The sequence below is a fragment of the Anopheles coluzzii genome, chromosome 2, assembly GCF_943734685.1.
Source record: "Anopheles coluzzii chromosome 2, AcolN3, whole genome shotgun sequence".
Classification (NCBI taxonomy): Eukaryota; Metazoa; Arthropoda; class Insecta; order Diptera; family Culicidae; genus Anopheles; species Anopheles coluzzii.
The window spans coordinates 110,569,035-110,594,782 of record NC_064670.1 but is presented as its reverse complement, the minus strand read 5'-3'; the positions used below and the strand labels follow the sequence as shown (position 1 = coordinate 110,594,782).

The window sequence follows — 25,748 nt, the reverse complement described above, 5'->3', positions numbered from 1 at the left end:
AAGAAAATTGTTAAACAGAATCGTACCTATTCGATGTCTTAACGCACTCATCAAGAATTGAAAACTGAACGATAGTGGAAAGTCGTTTTGCGATATACCCAAGTAGCACAAATCCACTAAACAACCACTAAACGGGTTTTAAACGACTCAAGTTCTCTACCTAAACGGAATATAGAAAGACTTCGTTTAGCAGACGGCAAACGACCTTATGCATTCTAAAAATAGCAAAAAGCTGGTGGCGCCATCCCGGTGGCGATTCCCAAAAATGCCTCAAATAGAATGCGCCAGTCGTTTACCGTCTGCTAAACTGAGTCGTTTAGGATACCGTTTAGACTGAAATTTTGAGCCAAGTTTAAAGCCCGTTTAGGAGACGTTCAAAAGCATTTGAGGCGCTTGGGTGGATATCATGTTTATCCATTGGTAGAATACATTAGCGCGTGGCCACGGAGCTGAAAAAATGTTGAAAAAATTTTCAACTTTGTCAAAATTGCTTGTCAACTGCAAAAAAGAGCTTTTCTCGTGGCCGCACCAAAAACATACACAAGAGCGACAAAAAGCTCCAACATCTGAATATCATCGATATTTTGTTTAAGAAGCACTAACTAGGTACATAAATCAATTAGAATCATGCATTTTAGCATTATTATCATAACAATGGGTCACAACTGCGCCAAATAGCTGTTTGTTTACGCTTTTTCACGAACGTCAAATTTTGTCAACTTTTGTCAACTTTTTTTCCTGGCTGCTAAAGGTCACAAAATTTTGACAAAAGCTCAAAAAAGTGACAAAAGCTCACATTTTGAAAAATTTGTCAGCATTTTGTCACTCCCGTGGCCTTTCGCTTCATGAGTTTATGTTTTAGGCCGAAAATACACGGACCGGAATTTCGCGGCCGCGGAATTCCGCCTGCTGTCAAACCCATATAAAAAATGTCAACGGCTACTTTTCCGAACTGTCATATCCATACATTTTTCAGCAAGCGGAATTCCGCGGCCGCGGAATTCCGGTCCGTGTATTTTCGGCCTTAAATTTTTCGTTTGATGCACTAAACATGACATTAAATTATTTGTTGACAGAATAAACCAGAACTTCAAATACAGGCGGTCCCCGAGATACACGGTTATTGGGGACCGAAAACGGCCGCAAAATACCGCGTATCTCGAATTTCCGCGTAAGTCGAATCTCGTGATTTCCAGCCAAAATATCACTAATTTTCGTGCAAATTTGGAGGTAGGGGGTGGTTTTAGCTACCAAATTAATTATTTGATATGTTTCTAATGAATTGAACAGTTTTAAACCCTTTTAAATGGTATTTTACATTCGATCAGTACGGAAATTATTTGGTATTTCACAATGGATGTGTCAAATCAGTACAATTTGCTCAAAGAACTGTCAAATTTAGAAAACCGCGTATCTCCGAATCCGCGTATAAGAGGTACCGTGTATCTCGGGGACCGCCTGTATTTATACAGGCGGTCCCCGAGATACACGGTTATTGGGGACCGAAAACGGCCGCAAAATACCGCGTATCTCGAATTTCCGCGTAAGTCGAATCTCGTGATTTCCAGCCAAAATATCACTAATTTTCGTGCAAATTTGGAGGTAGGGGGTGGTTTTAGCTACCAAATTAATTATTTGATATGTTTCTAATGAATTGAACAGTTTTAAACCCTTTTAAATGGTATTTTACATTCGATCAGTACGGAAATTATTTGGTATTTCACAATGGATGTGTCAAATCAGTACAATTTGCTCAAAGAACTGTCAAATTTAGAAAACCGCGTATCTCCGAATCCGCGTATAAGAGGTACCGTGTATCTCGGGGACCGCCTGTATTCATGTTACGACCAACCCCCTTTTTAGGGGAAATTTATACACTTTCAATCTACCGAACATGTGTTTTCTCAATGCATGTTTCACGCCAAGTGCACCAATTTGTTGTCTTCGTTTTATTAAATGTTTTGTTCGTGTTTTTTGTTTAATATTACGTACCATCCGTACAATTCTTACACAGAGTGTGATGTGTACCTTCCGTTTTTTTTTGCGTCTCTCCTCGTTCGTAATTCGTAAATTCCGTTTGAGTACTACCTAATAAGTGTGAAGTTTTTGATTCGTTTTAACCTCTCTCGTTCTGCCGTGGCGCTTTGTTCGATGGTTCAAATGGTGTGCCCTACCGGTGCACAGTGCGCGCGTGTAAGTTACTTTTGTTCCGTTCAATCGTGATGAACAAGGAAAAAAGCACATGGGGCATTTTTGTTTTTTGCTTTACAAAACATTCTTGACAACAACACATTCACACTTTTAGGGCGTTATTGCACTATTTGTTGTGTCCTTTTTTTGTTCGATTTACTTCAAATTCAAATAGTCCAACAAAGGAACCGCGATGCGTTGTGGCGGGGGTGTAGTTGATGGTGCAGTGGTGCTACTAAGTCTCCTCTGTCCTGTCGTATCGTGCACTGTGTGTTTGTGTGTCTTAACGTCTTATTAGAAAAATACTACTTGTTCTTAGCAAATATAACTCTATAGATGGGATATTTCATACAAAAATAAGACAAAAATGCAAAAATACTACAGCAAAAAGCTCCTAACTTTCTCTCTCTCTCTCTCTTCTTCTCTTTCTCTCTATTGCGTTAGAGTGACCTTTCTTACTGGTTTTAGAGGCGTACTTACAAAAACGCAATCAACATGTAGGTGAGGTTCTCTCGCTTGGCTGCATCTAACATACATGGGCATATATAAATGGTCTACAGTAGAAGCAAAGATCGCAAAGGATGGTTAAGGGATGGAAGGATACATACAATGGGCAGCGGAAGGAAGTTAGCCATCATAGCGTTGAGTTAGGAAATGGGGTTTATCATACGATAGCACTACCTTTGAGTATAGATTCGTTTCGATTAGCCGTACTCCACGCCACGCCCTTGGTGTCACAGCATAATCCCTAGCCTAAGAACAGCACGGCCCCGGGTTCATCCGAAATTGATAAAGCCCCCCCCCCCCCCCTTAGCAAAAGGTTAGGAAGCGCAAGCAAGATGAGGGGAGCATATTGCTGAACGAGTGGCAGAGTAAGCCACAGCAGTAGTGTAGCGATATAGAAGCGGTCCGACTCCGGTGTGTATGTCAGTAGTAATACTTTCTATCCTCCGGTGGTATCGTAATGTTGTCGTCCCCGGACACACTTCCACCGGGCGTGCTGCGCGTGCGGCTCCGCGGCCGCTGCCCGAGCAAGCTTTCCACCGTGCTCGTTACGCCACCAAGGATGGCGTCGCTCTGAACGCTCGTGCGCACGGTACGCACGATGCGGCACCCGATCTGGAAGCGGTGCGGTGTCGGTGGCGGTGCTGGCGGTGGTGTCGAACGGCGCCGATGCTCTAACCGGGACGCAGGGCCTTCCACCCTGCCCCCAGTCCCCAGTGTTGCTGCTCCTCCTGCTGCTGCTCCTGGTGGTTTCGCCGTCGTTCCGGTACAGTCCATGCGTAGAAAGCATTGCCACCAGCCAGCGGCGGCATCGAACGCTATGCGACGGTATTGCTGCTGCTCCGGCACGGTTTCGGCGTCGGGCGAAGCGATATCACTAGCGGCACAGGTGCCACAGCTGCCACTACTAATACTACTGCGACTACTGCTGCTACTACTACTACTTCTACTATCTACGAGGCAGCAGAGCTACTAGGCCTGCGCGCTCGGGCCGTCCCCGTTCGCCGGCAGCGGACCGTGCCCGTTCGTCTGATGGCTCGGGTACGGCCGGACGGATGGATCCTGCTGCTGCTGCTGGTGCGACCGTTGCAGCAACCGCTTGCCGATCGTTTGCACGTGGAACCCGATCTTCTGCAGCCGCTCGTGCGGCAGTATCTTGCGCCCGTCGAAGATGTACGCCGGCTTCATCATCGACGCGTAGATGCGCTCGTAGTTGAGACTCTGCGGGAAGAAAGCAAAAGGGACAGCAAAGGGTACAGAATTAGAAACGACCGGGCACCGTGGTTCGTGGTTCGACGAAGGATGGTGGGGCGGAAGGTTGTGGTGGTGGTTTGGGTTGTGGTGATCCGTCGGTTTCGACGCGGCGTGCCGGCGACAATGATGACATACGACAAACTCATCCCATTCGGTGCACACGACGAGGGCGTGCGTGCCCCGGACCGCATCGTACGGGTCGGCGAAGATCTGCACTGCGCGTTTCACGTGCTCCGGGCTCTCCGTCACCTTCGGGTGGGTCAGGTCGGCCAGGATCTGCTCCGGTTCCACCTTCGGATCGTAGATGTTTAGCTGGGCGCCCTCGTCCAGCAGCGTCCGGCAGACGGCGATCGCGGGCGTTTCGCGCGTATCGCCCGTGTTCTTCTTGAACGCGAAGCCCAGTATCGAGATGCGCTTGTCGGTGACCGTGTTGAACAGGCACTCGATGATCTTTTGCGAGAAGCGCGTCTTCTGGTAGTCGTTCATGTCGATCACCTGCTGCCAGTAGGCGGCCACCTCGGGCAGATTCAGGCCCTCGCAGATGTACACCAGGTTCAGGATGTCCTTCTGGAAGCAGCTGCCCCCGAACCCGACCGATGCCTGCAGGAACTTCGGCCCAATGCGACTGTCCAGCCCGACGGCACGGGCAACTTCCGACACGTCCGCCCCGGTCGCCTCGCACACCGCCGACAGCGAATTGATGGAGGAGATGCGCTGCGCGAGGAACGCGTTCGCCGCCAGCTTGGACAGCTCCGAGCTCCACGTGTTGGTGGTGATGATGTTCTTCTTCGGGATCCAGTGCTCGTACACCCAGCACAGCTTCTCGATCGCAGCCTGACCCTCGGGTGTCTGCTCGCCCCCGATCAGCACCCGGTCGGGCTTGAGCAGATCCTCGACCGCGGTACCTTCCGCGAGAAACTCCGGATTCGAGAGGATGTCATACTTGACGCCCGGTTTGTGGTTGGCCTTCAGGATGTGCATGATGCTTTCGGCTGCCCGCACCGGGACCGTGCTTTTCTCCACCACGATCTTGCTGTTCTGCGACATCTCGGCGATCATGCGGGCGCAACCCTCGACGTACTTCAGGTCAGCCGCACGGCCCCTCCCATTGCCGTACGTTTTTGTGGGCGTGTTGACGGAGATGAAGATCAGCTCCGCTTCCTGGATCGCTTTCTCGATGTCGGTGGAGAAGAACAGGTTGCGGTTGCGGCACTGGCGGACCACTTCGTCGAGGCCGGGCTGGTGGTGGAGGAGGAAATTAAAATGGGAGATGTTAAAAATTGGGGTTTATATAGCTTGTGGTGCTTAGAATTAGTCACAGATAGTCAATGCCGTGAGGGATTTAGGAAGGCCCCAAGTAAGAGTCTGGTATTCAATGTGGCTTAGGTCGTGATTTTTCAGAATATGTCTTGTTTGATAGCTTTGGAACAAGCAATTAGATATCAAGCATGTAGGACCTGGTGTAGACAGAGGCAATCATTGATTGTTCTCTCGAATGAAATGCTGAACTTGGGATATGACAAACCAAATGCTTTTCTAGGTTCCAGTTATTAAAGACTAGACACGTGAAGACTGATAACGAATCCTATAACAAATTTTACAAAAAGGTTCTCATTTTCAATCTCTCACTATAGAGCGTTACTTTTTCACTCTATAGTGAGACGATGTTGGTTAGTGAGTTGATGTTAGGGGCGGATAGCTTGGATGATTTCTGTAGCGTGTTGGTTTTCTTGCACACTTTGTACCGACATAGCGATTCATCGATGTAGGCGTTGGACGAAAAACAACAAACCATAAACAAACATACGTATATGAAGTTGTGTAAGGCCGCAAATACACGACGCGAAAAAAATTGTCGAAGGGAATGTCCCAGAATCCTTGGTTATTGTAGGACGTGGACGTGAACCACTTTGGAGACCGACAAATCAGGATCAGTACACCGTCGAAGACTCCAAATAGAATTGACTGCAGCAAGCTGTCGAGAACCTCAAAGCGCTACGATTTATTAATCAGTACCTGTGCGAAAAGACGCCGCCGAAGGCGCTGACGATGTTTCCGAGTATGCCGCATTTAGCCAACTTTGAGCAGATACAGCCCGACCTGCTACAATGCGCCATATCCGCTGCAGAAATATTTTCCCTGGTGAACGCGAAGCACTCTTTTGCTTTCGATGTGCTGGACAACATATTATTGTAGTAAACGTGAACCGATTGATCAACGAACTACAAACGGTGTAAGATATAATTACCGCAGCAGTGGACAGCTACGGGTTGACAAAACAATCAATCCGAGAGGAGACACATACTAGACAAATATTTTTCCTTGATGGTCCTGGTGGCACTGTGAACCCGTTTCTGCTCGAAAATATTTTTGCGTACACGCGAACTTGCTGGATGCTGGAACAGTTCCTATAACATCCGTGTACAGTTAGCACAGGCTGAATTGATGAAACAGGCATCACGGATAGTATGGAACGAGACATCCATGAGCAGCCGCTATGCTCTAGAAGCTCGCGCCTTGGATCGCGTCCTGCAGGATGTTATGGGTAATCGCCAAACGTTCGGTAATAAGGTGCTTCTACTATTTGGTGATTTCCGAAGGATACTGCCAATCATCCCGCGTGATATTAATGACCAGTTCCTGCAGCAGTGCATCCGACTTAACATGCTGTTGGGAAAATTTAGGGTATTGCGTGTGCGGGAAAACATGCGTATGCAGACAGCCCAGACTGTGCAAGATGCTGAAGAGCCGAAAGAGTTCGCAAAATTTCTGCTCCGTATTTCCGTACGGCATATGATATTCCCGGGTTTCGATAAGGCGTATGCCAAGATACCACGGGACTTGATATTACCTGGAACATATGATCCAAAAGGTAAAGCAAATTTATCGCAAACAGTGTGAATTTGGATAAAAAAAAATATTTATTCCAACAGGTACACCACCCATAATTTAATTTGTAGTATATTAAATAGAAGAAAATAATATAAGCAAAGAACAAAATTTGTTTACAAAGGATCCAAAAACGAAATGATTGAATGATGTAATGTTCTTATATACCGCTCAATTAACGTTGCGTAGCCCTGTAACCGGGCCATTTTAACTAGTGGCATTTTAACGAGCAAATTGTGACAACAATTTCGTTAGAAATGCTTCATATCAATATCAAAATCTCTAACCTATATCAGTGTCATGACATAGATCTTCAAAAAAATAACTAATTCTGGAAAACCCGATACGGCAGCGACATTTTGGACGAAGAGTATTAGGGTGTACCAGATACATATCCAAAATACAGATACCGTGCTTTACTTGGCTGTCCCGTGGTACAATCGTCACCTCTTACGACTTAAAAACATGCCCGTCGTGGGTTCAAGCCTAGAATGGACCGTCACCCCGTAGCAAAGACTGACTAGCCGGGTATAGGTGGTACTGAATAAAGACTCAAAAGCCTGTACTGGTCGAGCATGTCCGCGTAAGCCGTTTACGCCGAATAGAGAAGAAGCTTTACTTGTCACAATGATTCATGGATAATCTGGATAAACGTAATAAATTCTTAGTATGGTAACCAGATATCCAGAGATCTTGACTGAACCCAAGCGATCTTATATGAGCAACTATTGGAGAACCTAAATAACTACCAAAGATGCTAAAGATAGGTTTGTGAAACCACTGCACGAGTTACGGAGTCACACGGAGTGACTGCAAAATGTGTTTGGGTTTCGAGGCCAAGTAAAATCTGTACGTGCTCATGCCTCAGTTATGATGCTATGTCTACAATATTCTCATATTGATTGTCTATTTCAATAGTCTCATGAGTATGATGATTGATTGTACATTTACCTATCTAAGGGTTGAAGTGTGCATCTTTATGTTTCATAGATCCATAGCGCAAAAAAGTGCCATTAATTAATAACCTGTGTTGCCCTAACAACTTCATGGTACACCTTCTTGATGCTTATCTTGAGTGCAGTCGTACAACACTTCATCCCTTGGCCATACACAAGCACCGGAACAAAGCTCCACTCGAAATGATTCATTCCTTCCCGCTGCGTTGTAAGGTCGATCGTACATAATAGCCCGGTGACGTGTCTCGGGGTTCATGACGTCGTTTTCTTAAACATTAGCAACGATCAACCCATACATACCGGTGTAAAGAAGACGTGTGAAATCCTTAACACACACATTCACACGCCATGAATTACTAATGATCGTCACGATGATCGCAATCGAAGTGAGCGCGTAAGGCAATAATGCTTGAAGAATGCAAGATCGTTGATCGCGCTACTTGATATTCAGCACATGCAAAGATCTAGATGAGGCCAAATTAACAGGTTTACATACAGCGTACACGGCTTTCGCACTTTCTTTCGCTTACTGGAACAGTTCTGAAGCTGGCTTATAACCGAAACCAAAAGACGGTATGCAAAATCAACGATCTCGAAGATCGTAACCAGTCGTTAGATCGTGCAACGTAACAAGGCCCTCCCTGAAGTGCTGCATCGAGAATAGCATTCAAAAATCTCATCATCCAGCAGTAAGATAAACACGTTTCCGCCGGCGGCACAGCACTATAGTCGTGTTACAGCCGCAGGGCTGTAGCCGGGTGATGTAACGTCACCGGCCACAAGCCACAAGAGCTAAACGTTTAGGAGTGATGCGCATACCACTACTTTTGTTGTTGTTGTCTCACTTTAGTTTCCATCCCATCCGGTCCAGTTCCAAAAAATGTTGTCTTCCTTTGGCCGCTGGGCATTGGACCAAACGGGACCAAATGGACCAGAGATAGCGTGTTGGACGGGAACGAACGAAGAAGGGCTTCAAAATTATGAAACACACACACTACACCGTTGGCCTTTCCAACTGCGAACTGGGCAATCTGAAGTGTGTACACTTTCAGGGTCTGAGAGTTTTGTTTTATGTTATTGTTTGAATAGACGCTCCTCGCCCCTCCTGGAGTCACAGTTCTGAGCAGGGAAAAGTGGGTCTCCAGTTGCCGCTGGCCATTGCCGCTGTTTGGGATTTTGGATGACGGTAATGACTGGTCTATTAATAGTGACCCAGCAATTAAACATGAAAGCAATTTTGGAAGTTCATTTTGAGTAATAAGGTTAATGTGTTCATGTTGCGCTTATCTGATGATTTTCATTAAACGCCTTATCCCCCTGTCAACGCATGTTTGACCCCACTGACACTGGATGGCTAGGACATAATTTGTCTTTTTAACGTACAACAGCAACATAATTGAAATCCGATTCCATCCGGTTTCGTGCCTCGTGCGCCGCGAATGGAATGGAAACAAAGCAGAAGATGTGGTGCAAAGTAACTTTGCAGCAACCACTAATTGCAAGATGATGAATGGGTTTGGCGTGGTTTTGTTGCGTTTTCCGTTTTGACTCGCAATGCTGGCTTTGGAGCTTTGTAAAGCAAATGGAATGCACAAACTGGATTGGCGACCAGTGACAACTGGTGCTTGGAGGAGACAGATGTGTGAAGTGATGCAGTTGAAGAATGGCGCAAAACAAATGTGCGCGCACTAGTGAACAGGGATATGAAGAGGAGGGATAGAAGAGGGGTACTTTAAATCATGTCTAAGGACATGCCATTCCACAGCATAAAGAATTTAAAGTTAAAGAGTTAAAGACAGACTCATGCTCATGCTTTAAACTTCTTGTCGGAATGTATGCAAGTTTGTGCAAGCACGGAACTCTGCATTTGTTGGAGTGGTCTTAAATGAGATGACAGAGTATAAATGACTGTTACATAAATCATGCTCATTTGTTAGTTTATTCTACACGTATGAAATTGTTGCAACATTTTAAAACATTGTAAAGAGATCAATGACTACTCCTGACTTCTACTTCCTGACTGTTTTAGACAGAGCATCAGAGTTTTACGAAGACTTGTCCTGCTTTAATTTATTGATTTAATTGAACAGGGAAGACGTTTTTCACCTAATAATTGCGATAATCAAGACTTGACTCATACATTGAAATAGATGAGTGAATGACATGTAGAGAACCGATTCTTTCATCGTCAATGTCATTTAGAGAACGAAACATAGTAAAAGTAGGTCAAGGACCGTGCGGGCTTCTAAAAGCCCAATTGACTTATGAAGAGGGGGGGGGGGGGGTAAAACTATCATAACTCTTTTTCCTTCTTTCCCATCACCGCATCATATGAGGTATTATTATGATGAATAAGACATACTTCTTCCGATCCCATTCGCGATTTGAACCCATGACGACGGATCCTTGATTTTCTAGGTCGTACGACTTCACAACTGTACCACAGGACGAGCGCACATTTGACTAGTTAATAGGAGTATTTAAGTTTCCTCAGCTGACTCTGTATTGATGTTCCAAACGGAAACAAGCAAAAGCGCCACACATAATGTTTAATATTTCCGGATAACAATGGAAAACCAAGGCCATTTCACAAAGCAATGGCATAAAAATGTCAACTCTTTTTAACTACTCCAAAAAGGGTTTATCGTTTGTACGAGATAAAACTAATAAGCGAAAAACAAAGTGGAAACGCATACTCACTGAATGCTTTCAAGCTGTAATACCATTTGCTATATCCCACTATCGTCAAAGACCCCGGACGTCGTGCACTATCATCATATCCCGGCTGTTCTTGCACAAGGCCACACAGCATAAGCACAGAAAGCGATAAGATCTGTGTGTTTCAAAAGTTGCTGCTTGCTTTGGAAGGCCAAATTAAACCGACAACAGTTTTGGACCAAAAAATAAAGTGGCCAAGATTTACAGTTTTGATTTGCTTGTACAGCGGCGGTACGATCAGTGTGGCGCTCATCTCAAAACCTGCATATATGCGCAAAATTCTGAGAAGGATGGCAGGAAGCGAACTGAATCGAAACGTAGGAATCACATCACACACACATCAAGAAAAAGGCAACACATTTCATGGCAAAGGAAGACCACAGACAGACAACTCGATCTTTCTGGTTCTTTTACCTTCTTTTTGGGGAGATTTGCCATAATTGTGTCATCTATGCCAGGGGCAGGCAAATATTTACTTATCCGGAGTTACAGCCGCCTCGCAAATACAGCTCTATTAATACTCCAAACTTCCCCCGTTTAAACCATCTTATCAAACAAAATACACGCGTTTGCATCGCACCCAACATCCCATTCTCTAACACCGTGTTGATGAAATTTGCCACCGAGCCAACCAACCAAGCCTTGCCCTGCCCTAGGCCTTTTATCAAACACAGATTAAATTTCTAATCGGCTGCGCCATTCATTCGCTTGCCGAAACACACAAATTGCCCACACACCATAAACAAAAAACGAAGTTCGCATAAGCGCATAAATTACGTATTATGCCACATCCGTCCCGTTATGTTTTCTTTTCGCCTACCCCCCTCCATCTTGTACTAAGCTGATCGCGTGACGATCGGCTTTACACACGTTTCTCCACTACGACGACGCGCTTTACCGGTTGATCTTCTGGGGTTGGATTGATTTTTCTGCTGAATCGTTTGAATATTTTTGTGTCCAAATTCGCAGACCATACCGTGCGCGCTCGGCACGTTCAAAGGCATGGCCACCGACCTTAACCAACTTATGGAAATGAGAGGGGAGTTTCCTCCTTCGCCCATCCTTGGAGCACGCCCCTTGCAAGCATTTGGGGTGGCGTTTATCAACCTTGGAATTGACCACCTTGACGGATGTGTGTAGTGTCGCAACGGCCCAATCCCCGCATATCGGCCGTATTTGCGCCATCCTGTGGCTTACCTCGTAAATTGGCAGCTTGTCCGAGTTCCACTGGGCTATCCGCTCGGTGCTACGGTCGACGACCGTGATCTGGATGTCGGGGCACTTGAGCGCCATCACGCTGCACGTCGGCCCGCCAACGTAACCAGCGCCGATGCAGCAAATTTTGGAAATTACCATCGTGCCTGCTTCCGCCTTCTGTTCTTTGGCACACACTTAATCACACCACCAAAGCACTAACGATCGATTAGAGGATATGTGTTTTTGTTTTGAATCACTGTTTTGCCCACTAGCAGTGCCACTATTGCCACCGGACCAGCAAAGGACCACACAAAAACGCTCCTCCCAAACAAGGGCCACGTGGCGAGCGATTGATGATACGCACACCTCGTCTCTCGCGCGCGCAAACACGCTCGATATGCTGGCTAGCAGACACACTGTACAATCTCGTCGCGATTGGTGGTTTAGCGTCTCGTTCAATCACAGGCCTGGGGGTAAATGGCTACTCGGTCGCGGACGGATCAAAACTGCTGCGTTCTGTGGCGTATAGTCGACAATATCCACGCAGGTTCGCGCATCCAATCAACCCGAATGCCTGTCCACGACTGATGCCGACGCTGCTGATGATGTTACTGACGATGACGACGATGCTGCCGTCCGTTGCCGCTGGGGCTGATGTCGACAGGCGTGCGCGTCCGGCGGGTGCGCGACTATTCCCCACTGTCGCTCGGGCTGCTGCTGCTGCTGCTGCTGCGACGTGCACAACGATCAAGTGGGGAGCGAGGATCGACGGCTTTCTGCGAGGGGCTGATCTGGAAGTAAGCAAAAACAAAAAGAGAGCAATATTAACGAACGAAATGAAAAGAGAACGCTGAAATAGAGAGAAAAAGGTAAACGCAAGCTCATCCTTCGCGCATTCGGGAGGGTCAGTCGTAAAGAGATCACAACAGCATAACGTTTTATTATCTTATACGGCGTCGTTGTAAAACTACATCGGTTTCCATTCTCTCCAAAGGCTTCACAGATTGTGTTAAGTGTGATTTTCTTCCTCTACCCAAACAGTCATCAATCGTTGAAGCTAATTTTTAAGAAAAGGGAACACGAACCTTCCCTTCCTTTCTCGACTGGGAATCCTTTTTGTCCGAAAATCAAACACACTCACAGCAAAAAAAAACCCTTTTCTTGGTGACCTTCTTCCGTTTCGGGTGTGTGTGTGTGTCATTAGTAAATTTCGTAGTGTTTACCTTCCACCGAATCGAAACTTTGGCCATTATGCAATGCGTTTAGAGGTTTGGAGCGAGGAGCCGCCTTTAACCTTCCCTTCTGGTGAATACGTACGTGCATCTCTCGTGCCATGTGGTACGTGTGCGACCGCCTGGGGGGCGGGGGACGTTTTCAGCTCATAAAACTTTGCAGGTAAATAGAAAGTTAGAGAGAAGATGCGAGAGAGAGAGACAGAGGGGGGAGGAACCACACGATACGTGCCCAACGTGCGTGTCGTCGTCTTGCGCGGAACGATGATGAACGTTCCCCAATAAATGTGTTTTTCTTACGAGTCTTTTATCCTGCATCCCTCTACTCCAGGGGTCGGCAACGTCGGGCCCGCGAGTTAAATATGTCTGCCCCTCGAGAGAGACAACTCAATTGACATTTTCGAGCACGGATTATCGAGTATTCGAGATATATCTCTTGAATTGCACAAGTTTAAGGGATTTAAAAAAAAAAGCCCTACAAAATTGACTGTGATGCAACTTTTCTGTTGCTATCTTCTGGTTTTGTTGACAAAATAAGAAAAAATACTAATCTAAGCACACACACACAAACTCTTGGCGCTTTCAACATAGCAGATCACATGTAAATTAATAATTTCAGACTTTTCGAGCACTCGAGTCGAGCGAGCATCCATGAAATAACAATTTAGAACAAATGTCAAATGGGAATATTATCGTGACTTGGGTTCAACGTTTTGAACCACCAATGGGAACATACATTTATACCAAAACATTATTTAATTAAATTAGGTTGTTAAATGAGCATTCGTCTCATTTCATTGAAAATTGTATCTTAAACCTCAATACTCATAAACAGCACAATTAAACAACTTTTTTGCTCCACACATCGTGTTGTTTTTTGTACACCTTTTCAAAGATTCACTGTCAAGAATTGACTTTTAATATACAGTGGAACGTCGATTATCCGGGTAGCTCGGGACCGGGCGGTTGCCGGCTAATCCATTTGCACGGATAATGGTCCAAGAAATGTCAAATTCATATAAAAATTTAAAAATCCACTAGTTTTATGATTAATTCACCTTGAATCAAGCAATAAATCGTTAGTAGAATATTATTTTAATCAATAACTATAGGTTTAACCACTGTTCATGAACAAAAATAAATTTCGAAAACACCACTAGACACTACAGAGCTGCACAAAAAATTGGTTGCCCACTTGACTATCGCAGCAAATGTTCCCTGTACGTTTGAACAGCTGTCACATTTATGCGCACGGTTAAGCCGCCCGCCGGTTAATCCGCTCCCGGATAATCGACGTTCTACTGTAAATGTTTCTTTTTTCATCTTTTAAAGATACATAACGAAGTCTTCTTTATAGTCCAATAAAGCTGTTTTCGACCAAACTGAAATACTTTGACACATGTTTATCAAATGCTCGTTTAGCTGGATGCTTTTGAAGCTGTACACGTTACAACACGTCCTTGGAAATTAATGACAATTGGCTAGATGAGGCCAACATTATACTTTACCACTCAAAGAGCCTTATGAAATGTTTCATCGACTATATTGAGGATTTTTTTTTTTCAATAGTCTCCCAGTACACTTTTACATCACATACTGGTTGATGTTGGTTAAGTCAAAGCAAATGTTTGGAAACAAACTCACGTTTTCCCTCCAACAATTGATTTGCAAGTTGAACATTATGGTAAGAGTTTAATTGCCTTTTCAACGGCTTATGCAATGATTGTTCTAGGATCTAGGTCTAAACATAATATTATTGCCAATTCCCGAACTGACGTTGATGTATTGTATACGGTGGAATTTACGACAAAGTACGCTTTCAGCTATTCTTAAAATAATACATAAATACTAAATAGATCATTGCTTAATTTGCATGAAAAAATCAACAGTTAATACTGTTATTGATTCTTCAATCCGACCCATTACATTAAAAAGTTTGCCGACCCCTGTTTAAAGCCCAATCACCAGGCATCACGAGATAGGTGTCGTTGACTCAGCGCTTATGTAGTGCGCAGACCGAATAGTTCAGGTAGCTTCACCCGAATCGATATCACATCCTACACAACCAACCGTCCGGTCAACCGATATGATCGCTGGTTTGGGCGTTTGGGCCACTACTCCCCAATGCCTCTGGTTTTAATTGCCGCAAATTGAACATTGCAGCATTTTTTGGGGGGGGGACGGGAGTGACACACGCACACACACACACACAGCGAGCACATTCATCCATAATTCACACGTTGAAGATGTGAAGCTTAGGAGTGGTCAGTTTTGAAAGATAGCACGGACGGACGGGTGAATTATTATTGTGTTTTACCGATTGCGTAAGTTTCAAACAAACATATCATGGTGCGGAAGAGGTGCCCCCCCCCCCCCATCCACCCCAAATCGCTGCTAGAAATGGGAAGGGTGCGTGAGGAAGGGTGAAAAGCTTTTGCAACCCCCGGGTGGTTGTCGCTTTAATTAAAGCTCGGTAGTAAATGTGTAACGGGCCGGGCACAACACAGACCATGTGGTGTGAGGGTTTTTCGCGCCATTTCGCGAATTATTTGAGCCAAATCTTTTTTAGGCATTTTGGGGGCGATTTTATCTGTCTTTTTTCTTTTTGCGTGACATAATCGTAATGGGCTGTGTTATGGTGCCGGCTCATTGCACACCGCTTGTAATATGAGCAGCAGGTACGATGAAATACGGTGCTATACAAAGCTTTACATAAAACAATTAACAAGATTGACCTTTACCATCCGTCCGACCGTCTGGGCCAGTTCGGAGAGAGAGTGAGAGAGAGAGTGAGAACAACAATTCCAATCAACGCGCCCCACACGCAACGGAACGTTTAAACCGAAACGCCAATGAATGAAAACGTACAGGAAATAAGTTATGTTGCGGTGCGGCGTCGTGCAGTTATGTTGGCCCCAGTCGCCCTCCCCCCCCCCCCCCCCCCTTTCCGTTGGCTCATCATCAAACAAACAAGCAAACACGGGCATGTTGCGATGCGTTAAGCTTTGGGAAAAATGTAAACCAATCCAAGGACAGAAGCTTGTGTGTGTGTGTGTGTGTGTGTGTGTGTGTGTGTGTGTGTGATGGTTCAAGGATCGAATCCCAATACATTTGAAATCACATCACAATTTCAGCTCCACTTGTGGTCGTGCAGGGAGGCAGAAGAGACCATACCCCCATCCGCTCCCTTCCCAAAGCGGAAGAAGAGTTATTGCAACGGTTAGAACGGCGCCCGTGCGCCGTTTCTCAAGGCCACCAGTTCAAGAACACCTATCCCCACATGCCGTCCGGTTTAGAAGTCGGTGGGTTTCGGTGCGGCAAAGAAGGGCTAGGGAGAGAAAAAAAGGGGTAACTAATAAGGTGGATGACTACTACCACCACCACTACCACCACCACAGCCACCGTCGTAGTACCGATCGATCGGACGCTTTTGATTGGAACTACGCGCACCGAGAGGCAAACGGGGGCTCGGTTCTCGGTGTTTTGCAATTCCCGCAGAGCAGCAGCAGCAGCAGAAAAATGACACAAAACGCAGAAACCCGTTCCCAAAGCTTTATGATTCTTTTGCTTCCACCCCACTCTGGGGGAGTGTGAGGAGTAGAGGTGGGAGCTCGGAATCGGACCTACCCGATTCCGATTCCGTGTTCGGAATTAATACTGGAAACGATTCTGATTCCGGTGCCGATTCCGGAGCCGATTCCGGAGCCGATTCCGGAATTGATTCTGGAATCGGAATAGGTTCCGGAATCAGAATCTGCTGCGGAAATGGAATCGACCTGCGAATCGCATTTTGTTCCGGTAACAGAATCAATATTGACTCCAGAATTAGAATAAGCGGGAATGAGTATCAGTTTTTGAATTGAAATAAGAAGGAATCAGCATGAGAATGGATCGTTTACAGTTAAATTTTCATTCTTTGCGGCTATCAATACGTAGCATCATTGGACCCAAACGTCTCTTCTTATGGAGATGCCGAAATTGACTCCGATTTCGAAGCTGATTCTGATTTCTGGGCCAATTCTAATTCCAGAGCTGATTTCGATTCCGGAAACGATTCCGATTCTGGAACCGATTATGATTCCGGAGTCAATTCTGGTGTCGATTCTGGAACAAATTGCGATACCGATTCCGATTCTGGAGCCGACTCCGGAAGCAATTCCGGTGCCGATTCCGGAACCGATTATGATTCCGGAGCTAAATCCGGTGCTGATTCCGATTCCAGAACTAATTCCGGAGACGATTTCGAACCTGGAGCCGATTCTGGAATCGTTTCCAGTAACTGATTCCGAATCCGGAACTACTATCCGGAATCGATTCCAGAAAACTTTGGAGCTAGCCGGAATCGATTCCGAGGAAAACTTCATTTTTCCCATCACTAGTGAGGAGGGCGTTAAAGTCCCTATGTACTGCCGCTATTGCATGTCCAATGCTTGTGTCGCTACCCCCGGACCGCCCCCGCCGATGCATCCGTTTGTCCAGCCAACCCCCCCCCCCCCCCCGGTCCCGATTGGTGTTTCAATGCGACCTTCTCGAAACGAAATCGTGCCACCCGTACTGGTCCGGGGTAGTGCGGTAGGGAGGGAAGGGTCAATTGTCTACTCCCCCCCCCCCCCCCTTCCAGAGAGGGTGGTATATGTATTATAAGCGACGCGCAACCCTCCGACTGGTCGTTCGGTATTTTCGGGGGTGTAGTCACCCTTCCCGCCGGCGTCCCCCAGGCTGCGTGCATTGGAGTGGCCTTGTCCCACACCGAATGACCGTCAATTGCTCGTGGCACTTCGGTGTCGGTGTGCATGTACTAGTGCATCGGTCAGCCGTACTGCAGTCCCAACGCGTGGAACCTGCAGGGTGCAATGGGTGCTGGTGAATGCATCATCGCACGCTTTGGATGCAGCTTGCCGTGCGGCGAAGAGTGGCGGATAGTTCCGTTTTTCAATTTCCTGTACCACGCGCACCCCTTTTCGCCCCTTCTCTCGATGCTAGGCATCGTTTATCAGCAATTTACTCTACACTGCCACTGCATTTACCAACAAACTAGCTATCACTATCACCACAAAAAACTAGCCATGGCAACCGGAGGCAAGCGAGGGCCGTGTAGCTGTGTGCGGATCGTGTTTGCTGAGATTCCAAAGCAACCGGGGGTGTGGGGGCTTTCATCTTCTTTCCAATTATCTTCCGCTTCTGCTGGCTCTAACGAACACGAATCGCGCAAAGAAGTCGACAATTCATCTCGCGAGGTGAATCCCCTCCCCAGCCGCGCAGGGGCTTCCATTTTCACAGTCACGCGCCCCTTCTTTTATTGTTTACCTTTCTGGCTGCAAGAAGGGATGTTACTGCATCAAACCATCAACTGGGGCATTATACTCTACTTTTGGAGGCAAACACTATCACTACACTTTTGCTACCCACTACCCACCACCGTAAATAGGCGGCCAAGACCGCGGCAGAACACCTACAAAAACCGAACCGAACCGAACCGAAACTCGCGATGATACTTGCGAATGAAACCTCGAAAACCCGCACAAGAACCGCAGAACGGGCCGCGTTTGTTTAGACTGAGCAATAGTGAGAGAGAGAGAGCGAGAGCGAGAGCGAAACTGACCACAATTGTTTCTTCATCCTCCTCTTTTTTTGCGGTTGCGTGTGTGCGTCGTGTACGCGGTTGACGTTTCGCAAACTGACGTTTGTCAGCTGTGCTTGACAGCTGGCAAAGTTTGGTGTTGCTGTTTCTCCAAAAAGTTGTATGAAAATGGTTACGCAAATTGATTTCGAGTGGGTTTTCATATAAAGGGAGAGACGATAAAAATTTCCACACAAATTGCCATTGGAATGAAACGGAATCAAAGCATTGATTTGTTTGTTTTTTCCCATTCCTAGTTTGACGTTTGGTCCGATGCGGCACCGGTGCGGGGGCATAAAAAATGTAAACAAATCGATTGCAAAAGCACATGTGTTCGCAGTTTGGGTACTAGTCGTGTTTTAGTTTGTTGTAAAATACAACCTAACAATCGCACAAATGGACCAAAGCAAAGAGCCGACCGTTGCCAAAGAGGCGGTCCTGCAGGAAAGCTCCAAGCTGCCGGAAAACACGCCACAAATCCGTGGCTACGATTGGAACGAAGGCTACAGCTACGAGAAGCTGTTCAGCTCGTACGCGCACAGCGGCTTTCAGGCGACAAATCTTGGCAAAGCGATCGAAGAAGTGAACAAGATGGTAAGGTTCTTCCTGTATCTTACGAAACGTTTTGCTTCTTGATTTGTTTACTTTTATTTTCCGTTTTCTTTTTTGTAGATAGCAGCTCGTCGTGTACCACTCGCGGAGGATAAACTGGACCAGTACGAAGAGGATGAATTTATCAAGCGGAAAAACAGCTGTACCATTTTCCTCGGCTACACCTCGAACATGGTGTCGGCCGGGGTGCGGGAAACGATTCGCTTTCTAGTGCAGCACCGTATGGTGGACTGCATAGTAACGACGGCCGGCGGCGTGGAGGAAGATCTAATCAAATGTCTCGCCCCAACGTACCTCGGGTCGTTCGAGCTGGCCGGCCGGGAGCTGCGCGAACGGGGCATCAATCGGATCGGCAACCTGCTCGTCCCGAACGAAAACTACTGCAAGTTCGAGAACTGGGTCATACCGATTCTGGATGAAATGCTGGCAGAGCAGAAGAGCAAGGGCACACTGTGGACACCGTCGAGGGTGATCGCCCGGTTGGGGGAGAAAATTAACGACGAATCGTCGATCTACTACTGGGCGGCAAAGCATCGGATTCCCGTGTTCAGCCCTGCCCTGACCGACGGCAGCCTGGGCGACATGATGTACTTCCACTCGTTCCGCAATCCGGGCCTGGTAGTGGACATTGTGTCGGATTTGCGGCGCTTGAACACGATGGCTGTCAAGGCGGTCCAGTCGGGCATTATTATCGTTGGCGGTGGCGTGATCAAGCACCATATCTGCAACGCAAATCTGATGCGCAACGGAGCGGACTTTTCGGTGTTTGTTAACACGGCGTCCGAGTACGACGGGAGCGATAGTGGTGCGCGTCCGGATGAAGCCGTTTCGTGGGGCAAAATTAAGAAGGATGCAACGCCGGTCAAGGTATATGCGGAGGCTAGTTTGGTGTTTCCGATACTGGTCGGGGAAACGTTCGTGAAAGATCATTATCGGGAAAATAAAACAAACGTTTCCACATGAAACAGCTGGTTGAATCGTTGCAATTACAAAGAGCGTTTAATATCGTCTTTGCTTCCAAATTATAAGCAATCTGTCTCAAAATTCGTACAAACAAAAGATATTATGATTTTTAACGTAACACAGGACACAGAAAAGTCTTCCAGCACGAATAATTGCCTTTTTTGCAGAAATTTCATTCCATTTCTACCGACCAAAATTCAAATCGAACGATTGGCTGAGCATTTTCACCGGGAGCCTTCAAATGAGAGCCGAACGATGCTCGCCGCGAGAAAGGGCCGAAGTTTGACAGCGGCTCCTGGCCGTAAACAAAGGTGCGTGACTTCCACGGAAAGAGTGCACAAACAATAGCAAACAGACGCGACGAAATTAAGGTGCATTATTTTTACGCATTTAACGAGAAAAATCTGTCCGACTTTTTAATCATTCCTCTACAACACTTTTAAGGTAAGTTTGGTGAATAGTTTTAATTAGAGTCTAAGTTTGCTAGAGGGTTGGTTCGTTACCGTTTGTCCGTTCTTCTTGCAATCACCCTCGAATGGGTGCGTCGCTCTACGGTTTGTTGACCCTTTAAGCTAATAATTTTAGGCTGCACGGTCTGAAAACTAAAACACAAACGGTAGGAGGAGTGTTAGCGCACCGGGGACCGTGTTTCCGTGATAATGCATTCGTGCATAATCCATCCCGATGGGCGGACGGGGAGTGTATGCACCACGTAGACGAAAGCAACCATGCATGAGAAGGCCTGCCACCTTCCTCCTCCCACTTCTCGGCCCAAATGTGTTGTGAAATTGTTGCGTTGAAAGCTGCACCCCGTCCGTGAGCTGCTGCAGATGTATGTTTTCTATTGCCTTGCCCTTTTTTACTGTCGCTTTTCCCTGTTTTCTATGTTACCCACTGTGCCGTTCCTTGTAAAACCACACACAAACACTCTCAAATTTTACTATGATGGAAATACGTTCTTTTTTTTCGGCTCTCTCCGCTTCCGCCCATCGCGCAAATACCCACCGTGCGGCACAGATGTGTGCCTGTGTGGCGATCATCGGCAAGGACAATGCGCCACTGTACATCGCGACCGCGAACGTGGATAAGGAGATCGCGCTGCAGTACCAGGTCCACGCTTCGCTCGATGTGATCGATGAACGGTGCGCCACCAACCAGAAGGCGGCGGCCGACGGTCGCGAGCTGTACCTCGGTTCGCTCATCTCGACCGAGCAGTACAAGATCTATGGCTACGTCACGAACACCAAGATCAAGTTTCTGATCGTGATCGACGCGACCAGCACGTCCTCGTACCGGGAGAACGAGGTGCGGGCCATGTTCCGCAACCTGCACAACCTCTACACGGATGCCGTCTGCGATCCGTTCTACACGCCCGGCGATCCGCTCACGTCCGCCAGCTTTGACCGGGCGGTACGGGGCATCATCAGTGCCAACTGAGCGCGAGGAAGCGGGAAATGTATTAATTTGTTCAATGCAAATGTTTGTACTAGCGTAAGCTTAATGCTAATAAATGCGGCTAATGTATATTAGTGAGTAAAGATGAAGCGAGTGTGTGTGTGTGTGGGAACGGCAATTGTGTGGAAGCGTGAGAAGCAGACAATGCATAAAACAACGTTAAACTAACATCTCTCTAAAGAAGTTAAAAAAAGGATCTAAAATGTGCTCAAATTGCGAATTTCATACGAAACAGTCACGCGCTACAGGAACCAAACATGTGATTTTCCACACTTTCCAACTTTAGCTGCGCCCTCTTCCCCGTCCTCCGCTCGCTTCGCCGAGCTGCGAAGAAGGAAAACAATATTCACCTCCCTCCAACCTCCATCCAGTAATGCCATTCATCCCATCGGAAGTGACGCTCTCGGTGGCGGGAGCCGGGGCCGCCACCGGTCTGCTCGGTTCGATCGTGCTGCTGCGACTGTACAAGCTGCGCAAGTGGGGCTGGGTAAGGTCCAACTTTTCCCTGCGCGGCAAAACGTTCGTCATCACCGGTGCCAACACGGGTCTCGGGTACGAAACGACCAAAGCGCTCGTCCGCCGCCAGGCGACGGTCGTGATGGCGTGCCGCAACCTGGCCAAGGCGAACGAAGCGATCGGCAAAATCCATACCGAGCTGGGTGCCGTTGCGCCCGGTGCGCTAATACCGATGGAGCTGGATCTGGCCTCGTTCCGTTCGATACGCAGCTTTGCCCGGGAGCTGGTGCGCACCGTGCCGCAGCTGTACTGTCTGGTGAACAATGCCGGGCTGGCGGTAAGGACGCCCGAGTTTACGCGCGAACACTACGAGGTCCATTTCGGGGTGAACCATCTCGGTCAGTTTCTGCTGGTGGAGCTGCTGAGGGAGCGGCTGCTCGAGCAGCGGACGCGTGTGGTCGTTGTGTCATCGCGCATGCACGAGATCGAGGCGGAGATCGATTTCGAGCAGCTGGGCCGATGGGTTGAGTACGGCAGCCGGCTGAACCGGCTGTACAACAACTCGAAGCTGATGAACTTCTACTACGCCCGGGAGCTGTACAAGCGCGGCTACAACGTGCACGTGCTGTGTCCGGGCCTGTGCCATACGGACTTTTTCCGCCACTACGAGCCGAAGTGGTACCACTATCTGGTGTTTTCGCCCATCGTCTGGCTGATGCTACGGTCCGGTGAACAGGTACGCGGACGAGGGGGACGGAGAGCCCCAGCGTGTCATCCGGGCGAGAGCTAATCGAAGCGCCTCTCCCTCTCTCTTCTGCAGGGGGCGCAGAATATAATATACGCAGCAACGGAAAGTGTGACCACGCCGGACCGTAACCCGGTGACGGGCTACTTCATCTCGAACGTGAAAATGCGCCGCTCCAAGTTTCACTTCGACGAGGAAACGTCCGTCCGGTTGTGGGACGCAAGTGTGCGTGCGATTGCGGACGCGGACGCCAAGTCGGTCGAGCAAAGCGTTTCGACCAGCTCCGAAAGCACCAGAGACGCTCGCAGATCCTAGTGGCGAAGGATATAATTAAGACTGTTTGGGATTGTTGGTTGTTGTTGGTACCTTACAGGGGTTTGCCAGGGGTTCTCATAGTTGTGGGATACTCTTTCCTTGACTCTTTCTTATGGGAAGTGAACTTCATATGTTGGAAATTAGACTCTATGGCAACCTCCTACAGGATACTTGGAAATTCCAATTGGATTTGTCCAACAAGCGTGTTATAGAGCCCAATTCCCATTACATTAAGTTCAATTCAAGAAGGAGTCAATAAAGTGTCCCACAGCTATGAGAACTGCTGGAAAACCGTGTACGGTTTGGTGATGGAATGGCATACATTGGATGAGGGTTTCTGGAGGATGAATCTTTTTCTACGGTTTATGGGGTTATAGTTAGTTGTATTTTTTATGAGGCTTTTTAAAGAGATTATAATAACCAGCTCGAATGTACTTACCTGATTTAACACACGCGCACACAAAGGTGTACAAGCCGGGTGTGCAATTTTTATAATTTTGGGCTAACCTTTTGCCTTGTCGTTACCACCTCACCACTCACCAAATGTAATCGTATATCGTCTTGCAGCAGCTGGTCGGTGTTTTTTTGGTGGGTCCTAATGGTGACCAGCAGTAGTAGTGTTGATCGATAACAAGCCCGTACACATCAATCTCAAACGATGGATAAGGAACAGAGCGCAGCGTCGGACCGGCAGACGTACGACGACAGTCCGGCAACGCAGAGTGAATCATCGTCCGCATTGGGCTGGCTGCTGCTGTATAGTGTGGCCATGTTTACGCTACCCTTTGCGGCCTTCTACAGCACGCGGTACGCCCTGACGCACTATCTGCACGTGGACGGGTTTGCCAACACCTGCGGCTCGGTCGTGGCGGCGGTACTGGTGGTGAACGTGATCATCTTCCTGTACGCCGTGCGTGGATATGAAGATGCGAAGGATGACGACAACAACCACGACCCCACGACGGAGGAAGGCGACGAACGCAAGGATGAAGCTAAAAAGTCGAAGTAGACATTAGTGAACATACACGGGGCCGTATTTCTCAACACGGTGACATCATTCCAACTGGTTAGGGAGCATTGATTGAGGGCGAGTTTGAATTGTGAGACGTTATCGGTAGGCTGTATAGAATGTAGAAAGGAATATAATAAACTTACTGTACGAAAGGAGCTTTTCCTTCCAGCACGTGTGAACTTCATTTGTCAACTGGTTGATGACAGGCACACTGAGAACATTGAAATCCGTGTCGCCAAGGAAACGACTCGGAGCGCGTGCTAGATCCAAACAGTAACCGCGTCATGCAGACAGACTGTTCGATTACTAATTGGTAAACACGCGTGTACTTTCTCCCCTTTTCTACAGGAAACGCAACATGTCTGCCTCACTGCTCTACCTCCTCGTGCCGGTCGGTGTCGGCGCCAGTCTGTACGTGATCCGCAAGCTGCGGGAATTGCAATGGGGCTGGGTACGCAACAATGCCCCGCTGCGCGGCAAAGTGTTCATCATAACCGGTGCCAACACGGGGCTCGGGTACGAGACGGCCCGGGCCCTTGCCGCCCGCCAGGCCACGGTCATTATGGCCTGCCGCAGCATGGAAAGGGCCGGTGAGGCAATCCGTCGCATCCGGCAGCACACGCCCGAAGGGGAGCTGATACCGATCGAGCTCGATCTGGCATCGTTCGCTTCGGTTCGCGATTTTAGCGAAGCGATCAAGAGCCGCTACCCATCCTTCGACTGTCTCATCAACAACGCGGGCCTAGCGATGCAGACACCGACCTTCACGAAAGAAAACTACGAAGTGCACTACGGCGTGAACCATCTCGGGCACTTTCTGCTGGTGGATCTGCTGAAGGACAACATACGGGCGAATGCGGCCCGCATCGTGATCGTGTCGTCGAAGATGCATGAGCGCGCCAAGATCGATTTCGACAACCTCGGCAAGTGGGTGGATCGTGCCCGTGGAGAACGGACCAACAGTCTGTACAACAACTCGAAGTTGATGAACTTCTACCACGCCCGGGAGCTGTACAAGCAGGGCTACAACGTGCACGTGCTGTGTCCGGGCCTGTGCCACACGGACTTTTTCCGCAGCTACAATCCCAAGTGGTACCATTACGTGCTGTTCTCGCCGATCGTGCTGCTGTTTTTGCGCTCCGCGCGTCAGGTAAGTGCAAAAGCACAGAGATACAATCTATGAGGGAGAGTAACGCAAGAGAAATCATGCTTTTCAGGGCGCTCAAAACATCATTTACGCCGCTACGGACAACGTGAACACGGAGGAAAAGAATCCAGTTACCGGGTATTTCGTCACGAACGTCAAGCAAACCAAATCCAAGATGAAGTTTGACGAGGAAACGTCCGAGCGGCTGTGGCGCGAAAGTGTTAAAGCACTGAACGCTTAAGGAAGCGTTCCATTTTTTTTTTTGTGGAGCTCACTATCAGGTGGTGGGAAACAAAACGTTCGTTACCCATTTGGCTATCTCCATCATTAGAATACTCTCGCCAGAAAGTTTGCTCAGAGTTCTGCTGCATTTTCTTGCACGTTAGTCATTAATAAATGCTTCATAGCGTATGCACTATGAATCTTCTATCTCAATTTTGGATTTTGTATTGTTTTCATTATTATCATAGTGATCATCGATGA

The 25,748-nt window shown here is 47.6% G+C and overlaps 3 protein-coding genes across 8 annotated transcripts; 2 read left to right on the top strand and 1 right to left on the bottom strand.

Annotated features, from left to right (window-relative positions):
* Nucleotides 1-1,934: 1,934 nt before the first annotated feature.
* Nucleotides 1,935-18,521, bottom strand: LOC120949771 (UDP-glucose 6-dehydrogenase). Of its 2 annotated transcripts, XM_040367273.2 has the most exons (4): nt 18,248-18,518; nt 11,709-12,499; nt 4,084-5,187; nt 1,935-3,915 (listed from the first exon to the last, which is right to left on the bottom strand). In XM_040367273.2, exons 2-4 carry the CDS (start codon nt 11,865-11,867, stop codon nt 3,667-3,669), a joined length of 1,512 nt encoding a protein of 503 aa, XP_040223207.2. In that variant the 5' UTR covers nt 11,868-12,499; nt 18,248-18,518; the 3' UTR covers nt 1,935-3,666. The 2 variants fall into 2 exon arrangements, with proteins under 2 accessions (XP_040223207.2, XP_040223205.2); XM_040367271.2 differs by having other exon boundaries at nt 1,935-5,187; nt 18,248-18,521.
* Nucleotides 18,522-18,798: 277 nt separating this feature from the next.
* LOC120952342 (probable deoxyhypusine synthase) lies at nt 18,799-20,168 on the top strand. The gene is made up of 2 exons (XM_040371624.2): nt 18,799-19,154; nt 19,233-20,168. Exons 1-2 carry the CDS (start codon nt 18,957-18,959, stop codon nt 20,133-20,135), a joined length of 1,101 nt encoding a protein of 366 aa, XP_040227558.2. The 5' UTR covers nt 18,799-18,956; the 3' UTR covers nt 20,136-20,168.
* Nucleotides 20,169-20,406: 238 nt separating this feature from the next.
* On the top strand, nt 20,407-25,700 carry LOC120950247 (trafficking protein particle complex subunit 2-like protein). Of its 5 annotated transcripts, none has more exons than XM_040368132.2 (3): nt 20,407-20,579; nt 21,877-22,782; nt 22,867-23,540. In XM_040368132.2, the coding sequence occupies exons 2-3, from the start codon at nt 21,964-21,966 to the stop codon at nt 23,104-23,106; spliced, it is 1,059 nt and encodes a 352-aa protein (XP_040224066.2). In that variant the 5' UTR covers nt 20,407-20,579; nt 21,877-21,963; the 3' UTR covers nt 23,107-23,540. The 5 variants fall into 5 exon arrangements, with proteins under 5 accessions (XP_040224066.2, XP_040224071.2, XP_040224070.2 ...); XM_040368133.2 differs by lacking the exons at nt 21,877-22,782; nt 22,867-23,540 and adding exons at nt 24,467-25,268; nt 25,336-25,700 and having other exon boundaries at nt 20,425-20,579; XM_040368137.2 differs by lacking the exons at nt 21,877-22,782; nt 22,867-23,540 and adding an exon at nt 23,677-24,273 and having other exon boundaries at nt 20,424-20,579.
* The last annotated feature ends 48 nt before the right edge of the window (nt 25,701-25,748 follow it).

Excerpts from the sequence above, each read along its gene's own strand:
- LOC120952342 (XM_040371624.2), top strand. The coding sequence starts at position 18,957 with ATGGACCAAAGCAAAGAGCCGACCGTTGCCAAAGAGGCGGTCCTGCAG. Across the intron at positions 19,155-19,232 it reads TCGAAGAAGTGAACAAGATG|ATAGCAGCTCGTCGTGTACC; the intron begins GTAAGGTTCTTC and ends TCTTTTTTGTAG.
- LOC120949771 (XM_040367271.2), bottom strand. The coding sequence starts at position 11,867 with ATGGTAATTTCCAAAATTTGCTGCATCGGCGCTGGTTACGTTGGCGGG. Across the intron at positions 5,188-11,708 it reads ACAAGCTGCCAATTTACGAG|CCCGGCCTCGACGAAGTGGT; the intron begins GTAAGCCACAGG and ends CTCCACCACCAG.
- LOC120950247 (XM_040368132.2), top strand. The coding sequence starts at position 21,964 with ATGCCATTCATCCCATCGGAAGTGACGCTCTCGGTGGCGGGAGCCGGG. Across the intron at positions 22,783-22,866 it reads TGCTACGGTCCGGTGAACAG|GGGGCGCAGAATATAATATA; the intron begins GTACGCGGACGA and ends TCTCTTCTGCAG.